Source organism: Zootoca vivipara, chromosome 3, assembly GCF_965207765.1.
Source record: "Zootoca vivipara chromosome 3, rZooViv2.hap1.1, whole genome shotgun sequence".
Lineage (NCBI taxonomy): Eukaryota > Metazoa > Chordata > Lepidosauria > Squamata > Lacertidae > Zootoca > Zootoca vivipara.
This window is the reverse complement of record NC_142586.1, coordinates 53,287,881-53,312,837: the sequence shown is the minus strand read 5'-3', so window position 1 is coordinate 53,312,837 and position 24,957 is coordinate 53,287,881. Positions and strand designations below refer to the sequence as shown.

Genomic DNA, 24,957 nt, shown 5'->3' with positions numbered 1-24,957 from the left:
GTACTGTTTATATTAATATCTTTCTGGCATTCTGATTAAGGCACAACTTTATCAACACTTGAAATGAATATATAGAAAAAGTACTAACTGATGAGAGAGAGAGAGACCCTCAATAATAGAGCTTCAGGCACCAATATCTGGACATAAGGGCCCAGAATCAATTATTTGAAGAGAGTCTTTTTTGTTTTTTACAATCCCTGATGCATGGCAAAGTAATAGGATGATACTGCATGTTGCAAAAGGATCAATTCACCCTTAAGCCATGCCTGTTTATTCTCCACCATTTCAGTGTGGTTGGCATTTTACTTGGGATGTTTGGGGAATTGCCGGTACTTATTTGTGAATAAGAACTAGCCTGATCTGCACCTCCCAAATTAATGTGCTAATGTGCCCTTTTCAGAATTTTGAGATATAGTTCTCAGCTAAAAGACCATATTGAGAGAAAATATGTTTGTAGCTATGCACTTTGTAAAAAGATACAATCAAAATACACATCTACATGTGTACTTTTTTGTGCCTTTGTAACATAAATAAACCATGCAGAAATAAGTCGTGGTGGACTTATGAATGAACACATGCTTTATTATTATTATTTATACCCCACCCATCTGGCTGGATTTCCCCAGCCACTCTGGGCGGCTTTCAACAGAGCATTAAAAACAGAATAAATCTTTAAACATTAAAAACTCCCCTAAATAGGGCTGCCTTCAGATGTCTTCTAAAAGTCAGACAGTTGTTTATCTTCTTGATGGGAGGGTGTTCCACAGGGCAGGCACCACTACCGAGAAGGCCCTCTGCCTGGTTCCCTGTAACTTGGCTTCTCGCAGTGAGGGAACCGCCAGAAGGCCCTCGGCGCTGGACCTCAGTGTCCAGGCAGAACGATGGGGGTGGAGACACTCCTTCAGGTATACTGGACCGAGGCCATTTAGGGCTTTAAAGGTCAGCAACAATACTTTGAATTGTGCTTCGAAATGTACTGGGAGCTAATGTAGGTCTTTCAAGACCGGTGTTATGTGGTCTCGGCAGCCACTCCCAGTCCCTCAGTCTGAAGTATGGAGGGTGCAGAACGCCCTATAAATTAAAATATAACATTTAAAACCAAAGCATAAAGAATATAATATTAACAATGCAACAGACAGGCAATTGTCACTTCACAAATAGCTGTACATATTGTACAGGGCCTGGGCAAAGAAGTATTTTGCTGGCACCAAATATCCGTCATACTTCAGAGGGAAGGGAATTCCAGCAACAATGTGGCACCATGGAAACAGCGCTAAACCATGTCTCCCAAATGCTCCCCCGGTGCATCTTATTATTGCAATACAGTATAAAGCTACGGAGCTCAAATGAGTTTCATCTGCAATCTTTATTTTTATGAATGAATGTAGCTCATTGTTGTCTTTGTATTTTTCTAGGCAAGAAAGTGGAACACAAACCACCAAGTAAGTTGCTAAACTGCACAGCAGAAAAAAAACGAATAAACAGTTGTCATAGACAGGGTCGGATTTAGGTTTGATAAGGCCCTAAGCTACTGAAGGTAATGGGGCCCTTTATATGTACAGCTGTCCTTTGTCAACAACAAATTGTCGCTGTTGTTTGTGTTGAATATATGCTATATTGTAATTTATGGACCTAATTGGTATCTAAAGTCATTTGCACATAACAAATATGCAACCAGTCCATGCAGAATGTAGGCATCCTATATATAGAAATGAGCAAACCAGTGATATTTTAGGGAGCAGGCTAGCAGGCGGGGCCCATTACTTACATCATAGGAGCATATACAACACAAAACACTGCTGCTGTGTGTAGGTTTTATTTTATTTGTTTTTTATCTTACATTTTGGAAATGTACATCCAGTTTTTTCCCCTTTAATTTTTTTGGGGGCCCCCAAGAGAGTGGGACCCTAAGCTATAGCTTGTTCAGCTTATACATAAATCCAGCAGTGGTCATAGATGCCATTGTTTGGTCAATGAAAATGTTCCTTATTAGTAACCCTAATCCTGGTTTTGGGAATGCAATACCTGTGGTATCTGCCCACCTTTGAGTGGCCATGATCTCACCTTGCTCCCACTAGCATTTCCCGGCTTCAGGCTCATTGGTCAGCAGTCAGGGTGTTCGGTGTCTGGATCCTTGGCCAAAGTCATGCACTACCTATAAACAATACAATTGTGTCCATTTTAGCCCGTTTTCTTAGTCCTCCTGTTCTCCCCCTAGCACCATGCTTTGGATCCAACAACATAATCACTGTGACTTGTGATTATTTGTGATGCGGGCAGGATATAAAATCAATAAAATAAATACTGCTACTCCTTGCAGATTCTTCATGTGCTAAGCAATAGTTTTGAACCTATGCTGCTGCTGTGCCTCAATTTTGCCCCTGGTATTATATGCTAGTGCTGTCTCTTCTATCCACTATTAAAATTGCCAGGTAAATCTAAAGCCACTGAGGATGATGGTGAACGTACGGTACTAGAATTCAGCTGACATGTGACAAGAGCTGCAATATGTAAAACAGTGGCTTCTTCATATTTTTGACTCTATCCAAACTGCCTTGTCAGTTGGAGTTACGTGGCTGTGCAATGGAGCTGAGTGCACAGTTTGCAGCATGCAGTTCTTACAATCAACTGGCAAGTGTGTTAGAGAAGAGAACAAAAGGAGCTCCTTAAAGAAAGGAATCTGGGGAAAATAGCAAACATCTTCTCCCCAACACATTGACTTTCAGTTTTTGTTTTTGTTTAAAGAGAAGTTAATGTATGTTTTTGAAGTTTATTTGTGCTAATGTCATGTGCCTTAAAACAAGACACTTGCTTTATGTTTATATATATACAGTGGTACCTCTACTTACGAATTTAATGCGTTCCGAACACACATTTGTAAGTCGAAAAAAAATTGTAAGTCGAATCCCATAGGAATGCATTGGGAGAAAAATTCGTAAGTCAAAGCAACCCTATCTAAAAATTCGTAAGTAGAAAAAATCCTATCTAAACTGCATCCAAGATGGCGGATGGAGCTCCATTCGTAAGTAGAAACATTCGTAAGTAGAGTTATTCGTAAGTAGAGGTACCACTGTATATATATAAATGGGCTCCTTCCTTTGAATATTAAAGCAAGAGGTTGTTAGTTTTTTCTTATGCCAAGCCTTCTTCCAAATTCCAGTGGATTTTATTGCCTGTACTCTCCCCACAAAATTGCTCTGGATTTCCCCCCAACACTCCAGAGCAGCTTTAAGGAATGTGTTATTTGACATGTACAGCAGAATCATCATTTTCAGTAGTCTCCATCACAATCCTGGTAAATCTGGAACCATACCTGATGATCTGATGTGCCTGTTTTGTAGTTTTGTTTCTCAACTTTTAATTTTCATCCATTGTTATAATTGTTCTATCTGTTTTATCTGCCCTGTGGATGTCCCTCCCATCAGATGTCAAAGAGAAAAACAGCTACCAGATTTTTAGAAGACATCTGAAGGCAGCCCTGTTTAGGGAGGCTTTTAATGTTTAATTGTTTTATTTCATTTTTCTGTTGTAAGCCACCCAGAGTGGCTGAGGAAACCCAGCCAGATGGGTGGGGTATAAATAATAAATTACTATTATTATTATTTACTTTATAAAATGAAATAATAAGAAATAGGGCCATCCTGGGGCAGAGTGGTCTGCAATCTGCAGGATACAAAAAGCTCTTTTTCCTCTGGCCTGCTCCAGAAAAGGACCCAAAACTATGCTGCCCTGGTGCTGGAATAGAGATTTTGCCTCCCATCAATAACATTTCCTGGTTTCCACAGCACAATAATAGACGAAAAAGTTTTTGGGTGCTTTCAGAAAACCCATGCAACATTTTTCAAAAATTCAAATCTAAATATGAAATGACGCTGTCCACCTCCTTGGTGTTCCTTTTCTCTCAGGGCTATAAGGGTCTTTCTGCCACTGTGTCATGAATTGGAGCTGACAAATCGATCTATTTTTTATCCTTCTCTTAAGGCAGCTCAAATAACTCCCCTCCTCTTTCTGTTTGAAAAGCTTACCATGACAGAATCTGAATCGCTGCATTTTTATATGATATCGAAAATACTAGAATTGCAAATGCATTTGAGTGATTTGAAAGCAAACCTGTATTTGAAAGCAAACCTGTATTTGAAAGCAAATATGTAGGAAAAGTCTATTTACTATTAACACATGTTGTGTTTTCAAAGCCATTCTTGTATGATATTATGGCCTTGCCATATAAACATGCTCTCTCTATAGTAGCAGCAGATGGACTAAAGCAGCTTGGACTAAAGCAGCATTATCTATCTTCCACTGGTCCTTATTAACTGGATTCTTTCTGATAAAAAAGTACTTCTATGCCATTCCTAATTGGCAATCCATTATGATTCCTCAGAACCAATTCACTTTAAATCTCCCTTGAGTAATGTGACCCTTATCTTATGAAGTTTAATTATCACACAAATGGAAGCCCAGTTGCTTCCATTATACAATTCCTTGTTCTCTAGATCATAACCATGGTTGGGGGTCCACTGTTTATGCATTACAGTTCTTGGGGCTTTTGAGTTTAAAGGAAAATTAACACGTTTATTTTACCCTATAAAGGTGATTAACAGAAGTATTTGATGACTGTACTCCTATTAAGATGGAAATATGGGCTCCATTTTCAGAAATAAGCTTTAGCTAATTCTTGTATGAAGCAGTTGCCTTTTTTTTCTTTTAGCGAACTGTTTCTGGAATGTACATGTGGATTATAGATGTTATGCTGTGTTTCCCCCCCTCTCTCCTGTAATGTAACCTCCTCCATTATTCCACTGACTTTGGGTAGGAGTGGTATGGGGATACATAACTTTATATTTTAAAATATTTTAGCATTTCTTAATGTTCATATTGGGTTTTTCTACAATACAGTATTGGGGTTTTTTTGGTACCTGAATGGGTCCTATCTAGTTAAAGAAGCCCCCTTCTTACATGAATCTTAAAATTGCCTGGTGCTGGGCTCATCCCTAGACATCAACACATTGGGATGGACAGTCTGCATAGGGAAGTTCTATACACGAGCATAGCAATACATGCTCATCTGGGGATGGGACCTGCAGTTATCCTGTGATGTCCTCTTCAGACAGTTTACACATGACAGGAGTTATTTGACAAATTGGCTCCTTGTTTATTTTATGCTGCTTCTGTCTTGTAGAACAAGATAGCCTTAAGCATGATAAAGAAGTTCCTCAAGTAAAAACAGGTATGTATAAGGACAGAATTGGTTTCCGGTCCATGTTACCGGTAGGTCTCAGCTGCAAATAAAACACTTTAAATGTGTTGTGAAGTGCAATATACAAATGTGACACTAGATGGTGACAGTGAGCTATGCCAAATTCAATGTATTTTTCAAAACGTTTTTTTAAAAAGCATTTTCACAGTGCTTTTTATATGTGTGTAGACTCCACCTCAGTTTCATTCCTGCTCGTTTGTAACTCCTGTTAATCTATTACAGTACTTAAAAAGAAGTACAGACATTTTTATTTAAATACCGGTATGTATTTTATCCCAAATTATGCATCACTAAATGTATTTAATTCTTACATGGATCAGATTAAACTTAACAGTTGTTTAGTGGGAGCCAGCACAATAAGTGCTGCTAGTGCAATGGGACTTATTCCCCCACTGCTTACCCTACACACAGTGTGTGTCCCCATCAGTTCGGGGGGGGGGGAGAACAACTCACAGTACCATGCATGGGGGGAGGATAGGGGTAGATTATTCCATCTGGTGGGTAGATATGCTTGTGCTGGTGGAATGATCAACACTGAAATATTCCCATAACCTTTCTATTGTAAAATTCAGAGAAGTGCAAAATCTGAAGGATAATTATGTTCCATTAGTCTGGGAGGTGTGAATTAAATTGGTTTGCTTAAAATGCAAACCAAACAAAATTCTCCTCCATGCCTAATATATATTCTATTTTCAGTTCCTCTCCATTCCAAATAGTGCCATTTGATACACAGAATGAAACAAACAAGAAAATTGTAATAGTTGCACAGTCACTTGGCAAAGCAGGAAGGAGAGCTGACTAATCCAGCAGACTAATGTGTCCTTGGGCACCTGGCATTGTTCCTGTTCAACATAAATTTATGCCAACAAAACAAGCAAGCAAGCAAACAAACAGCTTGTTCACATATAAGGAGAAAATTCTGCTTTCCCATCTCTAATCAAATCAGTAATGACCTCCATAGAAAATGTTTACCAGTTACCTAATATTGTTTGGTGATTGTTCTATATTCAAACTCCTTTTAAACTCTTTTTACCATATATCTTTAAAATGATTGATACATAATTAAACAATGAAACAAGGGAGGGAAACAAGTGAAATAATACTAAACCCAACAGAAATTGGTTAGGAGATCAAAAGAAAAAACTCTTCTGATGAAAGTCAGACAGGAATGAGCAAAACAAGTATTTCCAAAAGGATTGGCAGATTTTTCACCAGTTAGAGAGGTGTCATGTTGAATACAAAGCATTTGGCTTGATTAGTCTTCTGGAAAGAAAACGCTGATGGGTAAGTTTCCCCAGCAATTCTATACATCACCTGTTGTCAGACAAGAAGTTTGCAGAACAGTTTGTCGTGGACTTCCAAAGAAGCAGTGCTTCAAAGCCTAGCAGATATGAGCACAAAGGCAGTCAAATCTTTGAGTAACACTCTGGAAAGATTGTCAGATTATTTGCAAAGATCTGATTCATCCACCCAGTAATTCTGAATATTTGGAAATATAGTAAAGGTAAAGGGACCCCTGACCATTAGGTCCAGTCACTGACGACTCTGGGGTTGCGGTGCTCATATCGCTTTATTGGCCGAGGAAGCCAGTGTACAGCTTCCGGGTCATGTGGCCAGCAAAACTAAGCCACTTCTGGAGAACCAGAGCAGCGCCGTTTACCTTCCTGCCGGAGCAGTACCTATTTATCTACTTGCACTTTGACGTGCTTTTGAACTGCTAGGTTGGCAGGAGCAGGGACTGAGCAACGGGAGCTCACCCCGTCGTGGGGATTCGAATATACACAGTGCGGTATTTTCAAACCAAGGCCTATACCTCAACATCAGCTCTCTCACTTCATTCCGTTCTCATATGCTTCTTTCTTCTTCTTTTCTTTCCAGCCAAGCCTAAAGAAACTAAAAGTATGTGCCATAGTACATTTATAACAATAGAAAACTAACTTTGCATGCATGGTAACAGAGCTATCCACTGTTTTTCTTCATTCAGTCCTCTGAAATAGTCATGCTAATTATGCTACTGCTGAGACCTGTGGGTATTGGGCGGTTTACCAATTTAATAAATAATAATAATAATAGTATGTTCCTTTTCTGAAGTGGTTACATTTAACTATTATAATCCAGCTAACTAAGGTTGCAGCCTTATCCACACTTGCTTGCAAGTAAACCCAAATGGATTGGATAGCCAGTTTCTGTCTCCTCCAAAGACAAAGGCATTTTTCACCTGCAGAAGATTCTGATCTAGCAGAGAGACCCCACAGGTGAAATGGGGGGAGGAAGCACTGATTACCTCCCTCCCCCTGCAGCCCCCCATCTGTTCCAGATATTGGGGTTACTATTTAGAACAGTGTGGAGAGTGACACTAGGAGCTGCAAGAGTAAAGGGAACTTGGCAAAAATGAATCTCCCTACCCTCATTTCTCTGGCAAGAACATCTTAATATTTTAGGACCCACCTTATTTCTGTAACATTGGGTTGTTTAAAACTGGTTTTAATATTGTGTAATACTAAAATTGTGTTTTAATATTATTGTTGCATTGTTGTAACCCACCCTAGAAGCATAGTGTAAATGGTAGGTGGTTAATAATAATAATTGCAGAACTTAACTTAGCAAATGCTATTAGTATTTTTTTTTTTAATATTAGTATTAGTATTAGTATTCGTTCATAAACTGAAGCGAACTTTCCCATTGAAAGTAATGGAAAATGAATTAATCCGTTCCAGATGGGTCCGCGGCGTTCATAAACCGAAAATTCATAAACCGAGGTGTTCATAAACCGAGGTTCCACTGTAATAATAATAATTGCAGAACTTAACTTAGCAAATGCTATTAGTAGTAAAGAGAATGCAGAATCCAACCTCCCAAGTTTATGGCACATCCTATGCATTTCTGCTCAGAAGGAAGGCTGTGTTCTGCTTTTCAGCAGGCAAGCATTGGATTGGATTGTAAATGTAATTTGCATGCAGAAGAATATTTTGCATTTTTTGCACTTATAAGGAGGTGTTTTATACATATGCCCTTTTTTTAAAAAAAGCTGTTTTTGAGGGGGAAGATTAGTTTTTTCATAGCAGGTAGACAGGTGGGCTTTAACTTGAACAAGGACTAAAGAGATCTTGAGTTAAAGCCCCACTTGCCCACGAAGAACACTAGCTAACCTTGGGGCCCTGACCACCTCACAGCCCAACCTCCCTCACAGATTTTACATGAGGGTAAAATGAGAAATTTCCCATCTTGGAGGAAGGGTGAGATTTAAATGCAATAACACAGCCTACAACATAGGATTGGATTTAGAACTCCCGATTCAATTCCCATCGACGAAAGTCCATGAAATATGTATAATGATTCACTGCTTTGCAGAAAGCAATATTAAGTAAAATGGGAAGAATTGGCCTCACTGCAATCTAAATGTAATTAAATGGGGTTTTGGATAGATTGCATGAGAGAATATGAGCTGCTGCTGCTGTTCTTGGTAGGTATACCTTATTATGATTTATGCAGACTGCCCAGTAGGTTAGAAACAGTGTGTATCCATTAGAGAATTACTGTGGTCAGATAGCACTTTGCTGCAAAACAAACAAACAAACAAAACTGAAAACAGAATGACTGGTGAAAATTTTCTGTCAAATCCTTGCTGTGCTATTCCCAATGGAGCCAGCAGATGGCAGCGATCCTTATGAATGTTTGTTTTAAAGACTTAAGCAGAATTTGGTGTCTAGAATGCATTGCCACAAAATGCATACTTTGTTCTGCCTTATCCTAGGAAACGCACAGAGAGTGTGTCCATGTAGTTTTAGTTTACTGATATGACAACCAACATTTTTACTGGCTCAATCTAACTAAAGATTTGCTTAGCGTCTCACTGCGAAGTGAAAGGGTGAAACTTTGGAAATATTAACTTCATACTAACAAATCTATCAATGCAGTGACTATTTCACATCTCTTGGTATAACAACAGACCGTTGTAGTGCAGGATTTCAAAATATATCAAGTTAATTAACTATGGATTTATAACCCCTTTGTAATCTTTGTGCTAGATCATGCAAATATATTTGCACTTAAAGGAAACCTTAAATTATCTACACATAGATAATTATCAAGGAAAATAATTAGCACTGTATTTTTTAAAAAAATAATTACTAATTCATCCTATTTCCCTTTATCTTTAATTAATTGCCTGTGGCACGAGTTGATAATTTTGCAACATCAGAAGCTTTATTCACATTAAAATAATTGTTAATGCATGCTGATCGTTTTAAAAGAAGTTCTGTTGTGACTTGATGCCTAAAATAGGTAGACAATGTTTTTCTAATGAAACAGTGATTATCTCATTATCATAGAAATGCCATTATTGATGCCAAGATCATTTTGGAAGAAGTATTTGAACAAGGTAGTGCTGGGTTTTGTTTCTTTCCAGTAATCACAGAGGTAATAGAGATGGAAGGTTCACAGTGAAACGAGAATATGTACCAAAGCAGAAACAATGCATCATTATATCATGGGTGAATAACGTCTGACTTAGTGTTTTGAGTCAGAAAAGGATTGTGATGGCCCATTATTAAAGATTTGCATTTCTCAAATTACATAGACTTGAATCCAAACATGTGCTTGTACATGGTAGCAACTCCCCACAGGTTTGTAAGGCTTACCTTTTAAAATGTGATATTTTTATGCATGGACCCAGGAAAGTCGTGTGCCAAGTGTCAAATTAATAGCTCATGCACATGCTATCAAAAGTGTCATCGTATCCAATTATCAAGATCTTCCGCTTATTTCCTTCCTCTTTTTCTAATTTTTTATTATTATTTCCATATATTCATGCATACCTTCCTTGAAGAACCATCAGCTGAAATCACAGTAGCAGGTAAACATCATTTCCCCTCCTTAGATATTGAGCAATAAGAACAGGTTCACCATTTGAATTAATGGAGCCTAGCATTTCCAGATCTTCAGCTCATAAAAACTGCCATAGCCACTCAGCTCCGTGAAAACTGATTAGATTTGCCTTATCAAAGGATTCGGCTGAAACTGTCAGTTGTTTTATTCATTCACAGTTGCTGCAACTGTAACTCGTGACTTATTGGGAGCAAGTCCTATTGAAATCAGTGGGATTTGCTTCTACATAGGATTGGGCACGCCAGTTCCTTAGAAGTTTGATCTGATTAGTGGCAGCCCAGCTTGCAACTTAGCAGATAGTTTGTGCTGTAGAAGACATTGAACCAGATCAGAGTGGGGTGGGGTGGGGTGGGGGTGGGGATGAACCAAGGCAGACTGCCAGATAGTTGCTGCTGTTCTCAGCAGGGAATGGCGAAAGTGCCTCCAGCACTGCACCTTTGTTAATTTCAATCTGTCTGCTTGTGTGAAGACACAGATGATTGACTCTGTTCTTGGAAGCCTGAAAAAGAGCATATGTGTACTCCAGAAGGTTTTGAGATATGGCTCAATGGAAGTCCGTAGAGCGACATAGAATGGTGCAAATATAGTAACTAGGCCACTGCTGGTCACATTCGCTCTTGCTACTGCTGATGGAGTGACACAGCAGACATGTCCTCCAGGTGTTTTTAAAACTAAGTGCAAATATTCAAGGCTACTAAAGTTTAATCATTATTCCTTGGAAATCTCCCCAGCCAAGAAAAAAGAGACACCTTTGAAGGAAAAAGAAGGTAAGGGCTCGATTTCTTTAAAAGGTTGTTGTATTGCAGATGTGCTATTTTCCCCCATCCCGAAAAAAGAATCAACAATGTGCATTGCGTATTTTGATTCTCAGCTTCTTATATTGTACTTTATTTCTCACTTCTTGATCTACACAGGGAAAAAAGTGGAGAAGCCACATTTTAAAGAAAAAAAGGTCACAGGTAATACGAGGGGCTACATATAAAACCTTGTAAGCCATAAATCAGGGGTTTTATATTTCATGGGATTTTCTTTACAGTGACAGGAAGAACAGCAAAATTCTAGAGTATTATATTCAGCTAAAATAATAAGGGTGTGCTTAGCTTCCCTACAAAGCAATTAAATCAAACTCCTGCAGAACTCACCCAACAGAGATGGCAACGCACATGTTTCTATGCCTGTATACTCAAAAGAATTATCTGTCCTGCACATCACATTATTATATGCCACCCGCCCTCCATCATCGAGATATATCAGGAACATTTGACACACTTATTTATTTTTCCTACTTGGAGAATAGCTTTGTGTAGAAAGAAGTGTGCAGCACGAGTATTGGTCGTATGGTAGCCCAGAAGTGATGAGCTAATTTACATTCCATGTTGAAGAAAATATTATCTCTCTGAACACCTGATACATATAGAAGGAAGTGTGCACTGGGCCAATCTGTGGCAGCCACACACAAAAAGGCACACAAATAAAACTTACATATCAACCAATGCTTCGAGAAATGAATCTACCCCATCTCCACACACTGAATTCAGACCAACCCAACTTTTGGCACACTTTGTTGTGATGTTCCAAAACGTAAGCTATCCTGAATGAGACACAATAGTGTGGCTCTTTATCACTAAGTGGGTAGGCCCTGTCAACAGGACTTTCTTTGAGCATACATGATAGAAACTTCTTAACCATGGGGGAAAGTAGGTTATAATGCTGTCTAAAGAGCTTCTGTAAAAGCTGCATTTAAATTCTGCTTTCCACTAATTACCAGAGGAGTGCAATACCTCAGAAATGCTACAAGATTCTAGTGAGGAAGCAACTTTGGAGGTGCTCCTGGGAGCTTTGTCAAATGCACTCCCCATAATTTTTTTACTAGAACATAAAGGGATGTGCACAACCTGGGTACAAATAAATAAATAATAATAATAATAATATATTTATTTATATCCCACCCAAAGCCAGGCTCAGAGCAGCTAACATCATACAAGTAAGACAATGCATTAAAACAAGCGATCAATAAATTAAGATACATCCCACAATTAATTCAAACAAATTAAAATTAAAATTAAAACTGGACAAGTGGCAATCTTCAGGTTAACATTGAAGGCGGTTACCAACTGTTTCCACTGATATTATATTATAAGCACCTGTGAGCGGGCTGGAAACCTTTGTGCTTGTTCTTATACAAGGAGAAAATGAGTCAGACTGAACCCTAAATGTGTTTTAACAGGGCACCAAAATGTGGTATTAGCGTCAGAAATATTATTGATGTTGTTGTTTTAACCTGCACAATGTGTGTGACTTAATGAGGTAATATGCAACCGTTGTTGTTGTTGTAGTTGTTGTTATAACCCACCCACCTGGCTGGGTTTGGGTGTCTTACAACATATATAAAACATAGTAGGTTTAATGAGAAACTTTGATTCCTAAATGGACCTTGGGAATGTAAATGAATTGGATCTTTCTGTTTTGCTTAACAGTCCCAGCAGTAAAGGAAACCCACTACCATCACAATGTGACAACAGGTAATCAACAGTTTATTTGGTCTATGTTTCCAAAGTCACTCTAATGTCTACATATGTAAAGCTCAAGCTGAATTATTAGTAGGGGTGAACATATAAACATTAGCCAACCCAGAGAAAATAGGCCTTCTTAAATCCAATTAAAATGAATGGGATTTGTCTATTAATAGGCATAATATGGCATAATTGAATGTTACTTTTGAATTCAATGCAACTTACAAACAACTTTATATCAGTTTGAGCCAAGGATCATACATGATGATTTCCCATGTTTGTTTTCAGTGTTTATTACTTTGGCAAGCTGGCCATCTGTACTGTCATGTCAGTTGATGAGGATAACTCTACCATTCCCCTACTTTACCAGATTTGTTTGCTCAGATAAGATTTCCCATGTTACTTGGCAGCACTGTACTGGTGGTCTATGTTCCTGCACATGATCCTACTGGATTATAATCTTTGCTAATCATCTTTATTCACTTGAAATTATTGACCACACATGCCAATTGAAGTACCAGTAGTTGGAGATAAACAGATTTTGTATACCCCTGCTGGATTTTAGTGAGCAAAACAGATTAATACAGAAAATGTGTCCTCTTTCCCTTTTTGTCCACCCTACAAAAACACATGAGAAAAGGAAGGGAGTCCTTCAGTGGTGCTGTTTACAGTACAAATCCACCTAACTGCACATTTATCTTCCCAAAGTATAGAGGGATAGATTATTAGTTGGTGCAATTCACACACACACACACATAGCATTCTGTGAGAAATGAATGTTCATTTGGTTCATAAAACAGAGACTGGTTTTGAAGAGATGTAGTCACTAGTTGTTTGGCTGACCTGGGAGCTAAAACTAGAGCAGGTTGGACTCCATTGTAATAAAAAACGAAGTGCATGTTTATGAATGTATACTTTGAGTTTGGACTGCCAATGTGCCAGCCCCATAATCACTACCAAGTGCAGTACATGCACAGGATTCCACCACTCACAACAATGGCTCTCTTCATTTTTCATGGCTCTCTTCATTTTTCAGTGGCAGAAGCCAACTGTTTGCCCTGCATAACAACCTATGTGCCATTTTACTTGCCTAATGCATGTTTAGATAATATTAAAGGTGTTTTCTTAAATTAGTATTTCGAATTGGTTGCAGTCTCTGAGTACAGGTAGCATAAATTGGAGCTTTACATTTGCTCTTTATTCTAATAAGTAAAGTCACACCCCAGGGAAAGATGAATGAATTAGGTAGCAAGTAGGAAGACAAGTGAAGCTGTCTCTTGCCAGAGCTTATCATTTTTTCAAACACATTTACCCTTTGCACCTACCGTGGTAGATAACAGTAGGGTTTCTTAGATGTTTGCCTGGGCAAAGCAACATTCTCCAATCACATTATCAAAGAAGTTGTACAAGGGCATATTGTCATCATCACTGCCTGACAACTTCATATATTCATCTGAGTTAACTTCATCAAAACCTGTATTAATAAGCAAAGAGGGTGGCTGTTATGTTGTTCAATTGACTTTCAAGTTCTCTCTGTCTCTCTGACATACAACTTTCTTTCCTTTGCAGACAAGATTTCAAAAGCTGCAAGAGCAAGTAAGTTCTGCTTAGGGTTAACAACGCTGCTAACTTCTTTGATTCTCAGGTGACATATAGTACATGTCAGTATTGTACAAAACACAACTTGGGTTATCAAGAATATTGTTATTTATTCTGTCAGGGACTGAGAAAGAATGAGTCATTTGCCCTTAAAAACTTCATAGGCCTATCGGGAAATGTAATACATTTAAAACCCTAAAATATAAATGTACTAATCCTGATGCTGCTATTCTGTTATGGGATTTGAACAAGAAGTCAATTTTCAGAAGAGCGAAGGGTTTTGTTTTGTTGCCACTTGCTCATGAGAAGTAATGGGAAATTCTAGACACTGTGGTTTCCATGTGGACCACACCAGACAATCGGGCTTTCCAATAAGGTAAAGGTACAGACCCCTGGACAGTTAAGTGGAGTCAGATTAGACTATGGGATGCAGCACTCATCTCCGCTTTCAGGCAGGCCAAGGAGATGTCTGCAGACAGCTTTTCTGGATCATGTGGCCAGCATGACTAAACAGTTTCTGGTGCATGGAACACTGCAGTTGCTTGGACAGAATTCCTGAATTTTGCTGCTAAGGTTGGTGGCTGTTTGCAGGTAGCTAAAACAGAAAATGTAAGCCCACAGAAACAAATGCACACCCCTACCAAATGAAAGATGCAAGTAACTGAATGTTACAGTGACCATTCTCCTGCTATATAGTTTGGTTTTTTTCTTATAATGTGGCATACTAAATCCCTGGCCTACTTGATTACAAATATGGCAGCCCCTTTACAATTAGTGAAGCAGGGGAGGGAGGTTCCTGCCTCTTGCTCTCTCTCTCTGTGTGTGTGTGTATGTTCCTCGTGTAAAGAACAGCCTCACCTCCCCCCCCCAAAAAAACCCCTCCCTCCATCGTAACCCCCACAAAAGTGCCTAATGCTGTTTGCCTTTCATCAGAAGAACACAGAGAGAGTCTTATATAACCACACTCTGGTTAACCTCAGTTGTTGGCAGGGGAGGGGGGGAGACTTCTGCAGCATTAGGCATCCATCCATGAACCCAAGCTAGGCAAAATACCTCCCAGCATAAAGTCATACGATACTGTGCTTCAATTACAAGCCATCAGTTTCTATTAGAGATGTGTGTGGTATTTCCAGTGTTTCTTTTAGTGCACATTCCAGACAGAAAAGAGGATAATGGGGTTTCCTCAAAAATGGGTGGCTTTCCCCAACCCACTACTTAATAGGTTACATTTAGTATTTCTAGGGAGTGCCATTTTTAAAAGGTGGGCGAATTGTCTTGGAAGATTTTTGACCTTTCATTTTGTTATATGTAAGGTAGAACTTGCTCATCATCTCCCCCAGCATCTTGAAATATGCCAACAGTGGCCTAGAGGTCAAGGGCTTTTTTTCCTGCTGTATGTGCCAGTGAACAATAAAGACTAGCGTGGTTGCAGAAGTATGTGTGGTTCTAAAGCAGGCATCTCCAAACTCGGCCCTCCAGCTGTTTTGGGACTACAGTTCCCATCACCCCTGACCACTAGTCCTGTTAGCTAGGGATGATGGGAGTTGTAGTCCCAAAACATCTGGAGGGCTGAGTTTGGAGGTGCCTGTTCTAAAGGGAAAAAATAAATAAATGTAGCATCTAAACCAGCCTGCCCAACTGGCTTCCCTCCAGATGTTTTGGACCTCCATCATCCTTTTTTAAAAAAAAAAGAAATCTGGTAAGAAATAAAGAATAGAATAAAATAACAAAAGAAAAGGAAAGCTGTGCGAAAAAAGGGAGTTCACAGCTGTTACCACATAAAGTACATTCTCAAGGGATAATATTACACAATGAATTAGATGTTGCAACAAAAACTGACCTGATATAAAGAGAATATGAAACAAATGTTATGATTAGCAAATAAAACCATATTTCACTGAGACCTGCCATCCCCATAATTAACCTGTCATGGTTGCCAAATGAAGACAAAATCAATAGGTTTAGCTGCAAGATACCCTTAATTTATGAGTCAGGTTTTTTTCCAGAAATAAGGATAAAACATTAATTTATTAAACAAAATGTGTAAAGAAAAAGTCAAGGACTCCTTCTACTCCTGCGATATGGTCAAAGGAGCAGCATATGTTTTAGGGACCGTATATTGGTTAGCACGTAGAACTAAACCCAGATTCTAATCCCTACTCAACTCGTGATACCAGTTTACACAGTTGTGGCTTCCCTTAAAAAAATCCTGGGAGTTGTAGTTTGTTAAGAGTGCTGAGAGTTGTTAGGTCTTAGCACCTTTTGACTTCTCGCCTGTATTTTGCCCATATTGTCACCTTTGCTTGTCCTATCTTCATCCTTCCACTTCTTGGACAGCTTCCACTTCTTGGACAGCTTAGTTTCTTTTGGTTAAACCCCCTTGTTCCTGGTCAACTTCTTTCTGCTGCAGTGGTCTCCTTCATACATCATTTGAAGAGTTCAAAGAAGGGATAATAGCTGGTGAACACACTCCCAATGCCCAGGCTGAGTATTTTGTAGCCTAGGCAGAAGCCTAGGGAGGTTTTCTGCCCTGTCATCACTATAGATTCGCTGAAATTGTTTGATTTCATTAGAAAATAACTTAACCCGAATAAAGGGTCAGTATTCAGGGGTGCAGGGGGGAGGAAAGGGCAATTGCCATTGTGCAATAAGAAATCCTTGTCCTGATGAAACATTTGCCTTAGCACTATGTTGAATTTTCCATCCATAATGTTGATCCTGTCTTCAATTAACCTATCAATACAAATGAATAATTATTTTGTTTTCTCACATTGTCTCTTAAGAAAAAACTGTCTGCCTTGCCATTTCTGCCAAACTACTTTGCTTTAATTAAAAATGTCTGCTGGGTGACCTGCTTCTGACACACATAACTCATTACATATTTTGCTCAAGATGGAATTGCCCAGAGATGCCTCTAATTAGCCAAAATATCAGTTTTTATATTCAAGTCAAGTTTCATGGCTTGCTTCTTTTTTCTTTCTTTTTTACATTCTTTAAACAACTTTGAAGAAGACCAGCATCAATAGTTTATTGAGTTTTCATAAAAAAGCAGGGATTTAATTGGTTTAGTGAAGGCACAGGGCAGCTTCTTGTGGTATGTTTTATGCTCCAGTACAGACTCCTCATTCTTACCTGGCTTCCTTTTGTGTGTAGGGAAAAGTGGCAATTATTCATTGGTGTCTCTTCAATAATTAGCCGAGTGAGAATATGTGTCCCTGTGTATGTGTATTTAGTGTGGTTCAGGTAACCCTCCACAAGCACTGGGGCATTGTGGGGCTGGAAAAGCTAGCCTCACTACAGGCTCACTCACATAAAGCTTCCCCCTTGTATGGAGAATCATTTCATGCAAGAAACATATGCATGGCACAAGGATTTAAGAAAGGAAGAAAGCTTTCTTGGAAAACCTGACTGGTTGTGTTGATGCACAGGGCCTGGTTAGGTCAGTTGGTTAGAGCATGGTGCTGATAATGCCAAGGTTGCAAGTTCAATCCCTGTACGGGCCAGCTGCATATTCCTGCATTGCAGGGGGCTGGACTAGATGATCCTCAGGGTCCCTTCCAATTCTACAATTCTATGATAAACAAGAGCAGATGAGAAAGGACATGTATAATACATGGTAATTGAATAGGATACACACACACACATACTGGTAAGGGCTTACACTTTTAGCTGCAGGAACCAGGGACACTCCATTTATCTTTGTTGCTTCAGAAGATGATGGCAAGTCCAAATAATCATTATGCAAAAATATATATTTGCATATATATTTTTGATAAAGAAGAGAAGAGTTCCTCGTAAAGACATAGTTTTGGGATTGTGCAGGTCACACACTGTCTTCCTTCTAGAGGCCTGATATTTTCAGACACTTATCAGCCCAATCCTGCCATCTGGATCTAGAACTGGGAACTGACTGTAAGACTCAGGAGAGGGTTAGCCACCCTGCTGCAGTGCCTGTATGGTCAGCACTTTGAGCTATACCTGGAAGCAAACTGCTAATCAATGCAAATGGTCAAGAACTTGCTATGTTTCTATTGCAATATCTTAATTCTACCTCCCAAACAGTGCTGATTTTATATTTTTCCCCTTTTCCATCATTGACCTAAAATACAAAGATCGTTTTAAGTTTCTTTTTACTAAAGAACCTTGTATTTACTACATTTTTTTATAGAGGGACACACTGATCTAAGTGCAACAAAGAAAGATAAATGTGAGTTTGTAATTGGAATGTTTTCTTACTGTATCTTATTTCTATTAATAAAATAAGAATGGTGTATGTGGGGTTCAATTTCAGTTCGATTTGAAAGATCATGTCATTTCTAGGTCATAATATTGGATTTGTTGTGTAGAGGTAAACAAGCATGGGGAAGATGAGATCGCAGGGGGGTGATTTTGCTGAACAAAATCAATCCTGACAATATTATAGATATATATGGGAGCTATCTGAGTATAATATATATCAGATGTGGGGAACCTGTGGCTCCCCAGATGTTGTTGAATCCCAGCCTACTTGGCGAAGGGTCAGGAATGATGGGAGTTAGAGTCAAACAACAGTCAGTATAGAAGTAAAGTGGGAGTGTCAACCTACACTTTGGTAAACTTGGTGTTCCCTCAGATTAATGCCACTTTAATGCAATAGTGACCAAAACCAAGTGTTAGTGACTATTCTTTTTCTTTCTTTTTTCCTTCCCAGCTGCTGTCCGCTACTATCAGTGTGTCTTTGTAAATGGATACAATGGGCATAAATCCCAACACCCTGTTACTCCAGCTCAAGACTACAAAGGGAAGGCCGGACAGCCAAAGACTTCTGGGCCAAAGACCAAGGCACCAAAACAATAAGAGTCACTCAACTTGCGATATTATGACAATTTTGCACTTTGTGCCCTATACAGAGGGCCACGTGAAATCCATTAGCACCTGTGATCATAGAAATGTGATCCAATAGGTCACATGCACTTGGAAAGGTTGTCTGCTCATCTCCAGAGGAGCAGAGGCAAAAAGAGGGGAGATGTAACAGCATTTTAGAGAAACTCCAAGTACTCCTTTCCTGAAGGGAAGCATGGTGCTGAAATAGTACTTGACAAAAAGTAAACTTTTGTTTGTGTGTCTGTGTATGTAGGGGGATGTTCTTACAGATGTTTCCGTCTTGTGTTTTTCAAGTCTTGTTGGAACAAAAAGCTTTTTCCAAGTATCAATTTACACCAAATGTCACACTCAAAAATACTTAGGCACAGGAAGAATAATTTGTGACAGTATTCTCAATCTATGCTAGTGTTCATTTAAATGGATCAATGCCAAAGTTATTTGCTGAATCATAACTCTGTTTCAGGAGCTTTTTTGTCCTTAAAGAATACACTGTATAGCAATCTGATGATCTCTTTGGAGGCATGCAATGAAAACCTGCCATATAGTTGCTTCTAAGTATCCACAAAGATAAACTTAATTATTTCTTTTAAAATTTGGAGGATATGCTGGGTTAGCAGAGGTGAACTAAATGAAGGATAAAGGGTTTAGCGGTTTTTAGACATGGACTTGGTGTTTTAAATTATTTCATATGCATTATCCCCAAACTATTCCAAATCATATTCAGTATTAGTGTACAATGTATAAATGGGAAAAACCAGTTAACTATTTGGCTCTGGAGAGATACAATGGGAAACTATGCTACTATTATTGAAGCAAATTGTGTACTTAGCTATATATGTCTTATTTTGTGCAGTACTGTCCCAATTAGATAAAGTAAGATTATGCTCAGTTTTGCTGCATTTCCACAAACACTACACTCTTAATTACTTTTAGTTTGGATACTTGAAATGAGCATCTAACTCCTAATCTATCTTCATTTTATGTTTTGAGACTGATTTCTTAGCATCAAAATGAAATGCACAATATTGGTCTAGATGAGGATGTCGGAATATTCTTATTCCAATTGTCAGTCACAGTAAGTCTGTAAATAATAATGTGTCCTTGCAAACAAGTTGTTCCATATAGTCATGTTTTGTCTACGTTGTTTTACACTTGTAGTTACAATGTCAAACCTCATAAAAGTTTGTAGGATACTTCTTTAGATAAATCTACTTAACACATGTAAACTTTATTGTGTATAGACTATGTTTCCAGGAGGAAGATAACATTACCATAGAACTGGCATTTATTTTTATAGGAAGGTACAATTCTTCAGGTTAACTGTGCCTTAAGAGACTTGACCAGTTCGCGACAATGTTTGGACATCTCTTTTTTTTCACCTCTAGGTCAAGCTAGAAGTGACTGGAATTCATAACAGTCCAATTACTGCCACTAGTGGAAGGGAGAAAGTCCACTATGTGTTGGACTGGTAGCTAGTAATGCAATCCTACGGATGGCTTCTCAAAAGTAAGTCCCACTGAGTTCAGCAGGGCTTACCTCCAGGACACTGGGTATAAGATAGAAGCCTAAATCAAAAGAGACCTAAGTAATTTAACTACATGGTAAATTGTCCTAGTGAGAAGAATAGCTCTTTGGAAGTACGGACTTGCAGGACTGCTTCCTTTGCTATAGACTTTTCCATGGATAACTAAAATGAGGAAGGATAACAACTTTAACCAACAAAGTTGTTTTGGAAAACAACAACTCCAGTGTATCTACAAAAGACACTTTTGATATCTTTCAATCCAACTGTATCTATAGATACAGAAGTGATTGACCTTTTTGATATCATGTCACGCTTGGTGAAATAATTCATACTTTATACCTCATGAGAAACATCGAGACTTTTAACAGTGCCTGATCAAGATGTGAAATTGGGGAGCTGGTGTCAGATTAATTTGTCACCAGACCACCTAGATCAGGAATGAACTATGCTAAACAATGAGCGCAGAGGTTTCAGATCCCGACTGCAGGATCTGGCCTCTCGTAGATGGATGGCATCTACCTCCAACCTTATGACACACAGAAACCTTAAGGTTCTGTCATTTCTTTTTCTTACGCTTTGTCTATTGTGTAGTATAGATGAATTGGCTTTCCAAAGACCTGCCAGTTTAGCTTTCTTTAAGCCAAAGAATTAGCACAAGTTTTCCTGAGGATTTCATTTGTTGCTCATTATTGCGAGTTTCAGTTAAAACTTTTTTTAGCTTTTTAATTTGGGCTTTTTGAAGATTTCACCTTCTCAGTGTTATTTAACTGTAGAAAGTACCATAGCGCATTTGAGAACCAATTTCCTTCTTTTTTCCTCCCAATACCAGTAGGGCTTAGAGGAAGTAAATAGCTACGTAGCAATGTCAAAATTGTATGAATCAGACATTGGCCCTTGATCTCAGAAATATTAATTGCTTTGCTTTGCAGATGAATTGATTGTTGCTTCATAAAGCCAATTAATCTGAAACCTTGATATGCCATTACTTGAATTGCATGTTTTATCCAGAGAAACTTAACTTTTAAAGATGGGTATATTTGTTGCTAGGGATTTTGCAAAACAAAATGCATGTCTCCTAGTGGCTGTGATACATTCTTATCAGTGTGAGAATTTGGGAGGGGGGCACCTAAAAGTAGTTTGTTTGTGTATAGCTCTAAACAAATTTCCTGTCCATGCTCATATTGTTATCACCAAGAATTAAATATAATGAGTCTCTTTCTACATGGGTCATGTTCAATGTGTGCATTGTTACAATTTCACACAACATCTTTAGCCAAAATCCTTTACTCCTTAAAAAAATGCTTTTGTGTGAGAGCAAAGACTACAAGAGATGTTGTCTAAGAACTATTCTTACCAGAATGCATCAATACCTGGTGTTAAAAGACAAAATCTTCATCACAAAAATATAGGTCCCAGTGTTTTAAGATAAATATGGTTAAATTTCTGACAGGAGATAGGGATTAGAAGCTTTAAGCTTTGTTAGACATCTTGTATAGCAACCCTAGGAGGGTTCAGGAAGGAGTAGCAGACATCACATATCAGGTCCTGCTAGCTAACAATGACTAGGATAGAAGGGAGTAGTGGGTGTTTTTTCCTTACCTTTTCACTATGCCATGTGCTGGTGTACCTGAGGGATTCAAAAGATGTAGCCCTTTGGGGGGGTGTCCATGCGGGGGCTGGATCTGGCAGATCCAAAGCTGCCCCCATCCTTGAAAAACCCTGTTTTGTGGCCCATCACCTGAAGCCTAGCAGTATTTTTGCCCTACCAGCACCACTCATGCCTCTCTGCTGGCGGAGGTCAGCACAGAGGAAGCAAAGTGTCGTTCTAACCCTACTCTAGCTATTAACATCAACAGATTAGGGCTGCACTCTAAGAGCTTCAAGAAAAGGAAAGAAAGGTCAGGGGAGGAACACATAAAAGAAAAATAGTGCTATTGGTAACATGAAAAAATTCTGTTACGTTGATAAGTAAACATTTGAATACGATGCTAAGACTGGTGTTCCACAACATCCATTGTGTATGAGGTGCAGGCAAGGCTGCACTTCCACTTGCCCAAGTAGCAGTACTACATGAATCACTCTGGGAATGGGAGTAGCTCAGAGATAAGCAAAGAGAAATACTATGGTGGGAACTGGTAGATTTAGAGGCACTTGTGTATAAATATGGCTAGGAAGCTATGCGAAAAGGACACAAGATCTGAGAATTATTACATAGTGATAGTGAAAAGAAGCAGACATGTTTTACAAATGGGAGAGTCCTAAGATGAAAGCATAAAAAGTGGCTGTAAGAGCGGGGAAACAGGGACAGATCGCCATTGTGAAGTTGGGAGATGAATGCTGAGAAAATCTGAGAGAAGATGCACAGGGAAAGTGAAGGGCATGCAGACCCCGAGTAGAAGCCGGACGAGAAAGTGAAATGTTTGGTCTTGAGTTTTGAGAAACAATGGCACACTATCAGGGGTTGATAGTGTTGTGTCCCACAATGGGTTTATACTATGTTCCTTAGCACTTAGTGTTAAATAGTGTTAGATCACTATTGGTTATTGGTTTTCACCAGCTCTCTGTACCTCCTGTAGCTCATCACTCCATACCTATTCTCTCCAGAGGTTTTCCACACAGAACTTTTGTGAGCAGAACTTTCTGCTGAGGCAAAGCCACAACTAGATTCAAGGCTTTCTCCAGATCTCGGGACATCAAGCCTCTCATGCCTATTTCATTCTCTTGGAAATTCTGATTAATTTCTTAATAAGGGAATTTAAACAGACAATGGGGCATTATTATTTAGCCCTAGTAGGCACTCAGTGGTTGATTATAGGTGCCTGAATTAGAAACACAGTCTCCTGCCACAAAAGAACATTTCAGCCCTGCCTACCACACCCCCAATTCATTTCACTATTGAAATGCAAGAAATAGGCTCTTGTTGTGATGAAGGTTGCATCCAAAAGGCTCTTCAAAAGAAAAATTAACCAAGGACAGGAAATGTTTTGTTCTGTGTGTTTGAATGCATTCTCCGTCTGGATAGTTATTTGGTACACACCTTGGCATACTACTAAAATGTTTCTGTTCCAAGAGTATGCTTCCTTAATATTTTTGTTCTTCAAAATATATTTGATATAGCACATATTTTGTCATCTCCTAAATGTTGTAATTAATTCTGTGATACTTTTGGGGGGAACGAGGGAGCGGGGGGATATCATTCTTTAGATTGAGATGCTTGTTTAGAAACTTGAGGTTGTACTTACCCAAAGAGGCACTTAACAAACAAATGCACTGTTTGGTTTATGTCAAACTGCCCTGTGTTATAAAACGTGTCAGTGATTCATGTTTTAGAAGGCCTCACCTATTCTCCTAAATAAAATGCAGATTATTTCAGCAATGCTTCCCATTTATTTTAGTAAAATACAGCTTCGTTATCTGATAATGATACTATTCATAATTTAAAATCTTCTTCAGAGCTCCAGTGGCAGCCTGTGCTCATTACGAAGGGGGGTGGGGTGGAAAGCTAAGAGACCAGCAGTAAGTGGAACCCAAGGCAATGAGAATAGGAGCCAACTACAGTAATTGTCCTCCATCTTCTCCCTACTGAATTTTACAAGGGCCTGAGGCTAAGGAGGAACAAACTGGTATCTGGTGGCACACCTGAACTAGTATGACTTAAGGCAGACTGAGATTGATGGGGGCAGTGCCCTATTCAGCCCAATAGATGAGCCTCTAAGGTACTGCTTCATGTTCCTAAGCTTAAATATTCACGTCTTGATGTAGAGTCATTTAGGGTTTGGCATTTGACCTGCTATTGTCTACTCCCTTTGACTATGCAAAGTCTGAATAAACAAACTCACATTATCTGAGATAATGCAAAATTCAAACGAGCAGGACTAGCTGAGAGCAAGAGAGAAGGGAAACTGATATCTTGTGTGTGACCTGTGTGACACAAGCCCGGGGCTCACAAACCATCAACCACCCCACACATGCAAAGCACGATGTGTAGTGTGGAGCCAATACATGTCCGCAGTTCCTATCAACACATGCCGTCCTTATGCTCCACTGGGCTGTGTGTAAGTAGGGACAGCCTACACTGCACTGTTCCACCTCAAAAATGTCATTAATATCAGGGCTATGCATGAACAAACTTTCACACATACACTATGCCACAAGTAACCTGCCTGTAATAACTTGCCACCAAAAAATGAGGCGTTTTTCTGACTATCAAGTCCTAGTTTCAACCACTACCCCATAATTACTGGCCACAGAAACCATATGGTTATGACTCACTCTTGGTACCGATGTGCTAGTTTCTGGCTCAATGTTTCATT

At 39.0% G+C, this 24,957-nt stretch overlaps 1 protein-coding gene across 50 annotated transcripts in view; it reads left to right on the top strand.

Annotated features, from left to right (window-relative positions):
* Positions 1-24,016, top strand: part of TRDN (triadin) — a 165,881-nt gene extending 141,865 nt beyond the window's left edge. For 44 of the 50 annotated variants that reach the window (XM_088666093.1, XM_088666076.1, XM_088666091.1 and 41 more), the window contains 10 exons: positions 1,416-1,442; positions 5,180-5,227; positions 7,136-7,156; positions 10,086-10,112; positions 10,876-10,911; positions 11,059-11,103; positions 12,622-12,666; positions 14,227-14,253; positions 18,425-18,463; positions 18,947-24,016. In XM_088666093.1, the coding sequence (XP_088522219.1) occupies positions 1,416-1,442; positions 5,180-5,227; positions 7,136-7,156; positions 10,086-10,112; positions 10,876-10,911; positions 11,059-11,103; positions 12,622-12,666; positions 14,227-14,253; positions 18,425-18,463; positions 18,947-19,092 (461 nt within the window). In that variant the 3' untranslated portion in view covers positions 19,093-24,016. Of the gene's footprint in view, positions 1-1,415; positions 1,443-5,179; positions 5,228-7,135; positions 7,157-9,588; positions 9,639-10,085; positions 10,113-10,875; positions 10,912-11,058; positions 11,104-12,621; positions 12,667-14,226; positions 14,254-18,424; positions 18,464-18,946 lie in introns of those variants that run through there. The other 6 variants (XR_015948960.1, XR_015948959.1, XM_035109206.3 and 3 more) reach the window with 5 other exon arrangements.
* The last annotated feature ends 941 nt before the right edge of the window (positions 24,017-24,957 follow it).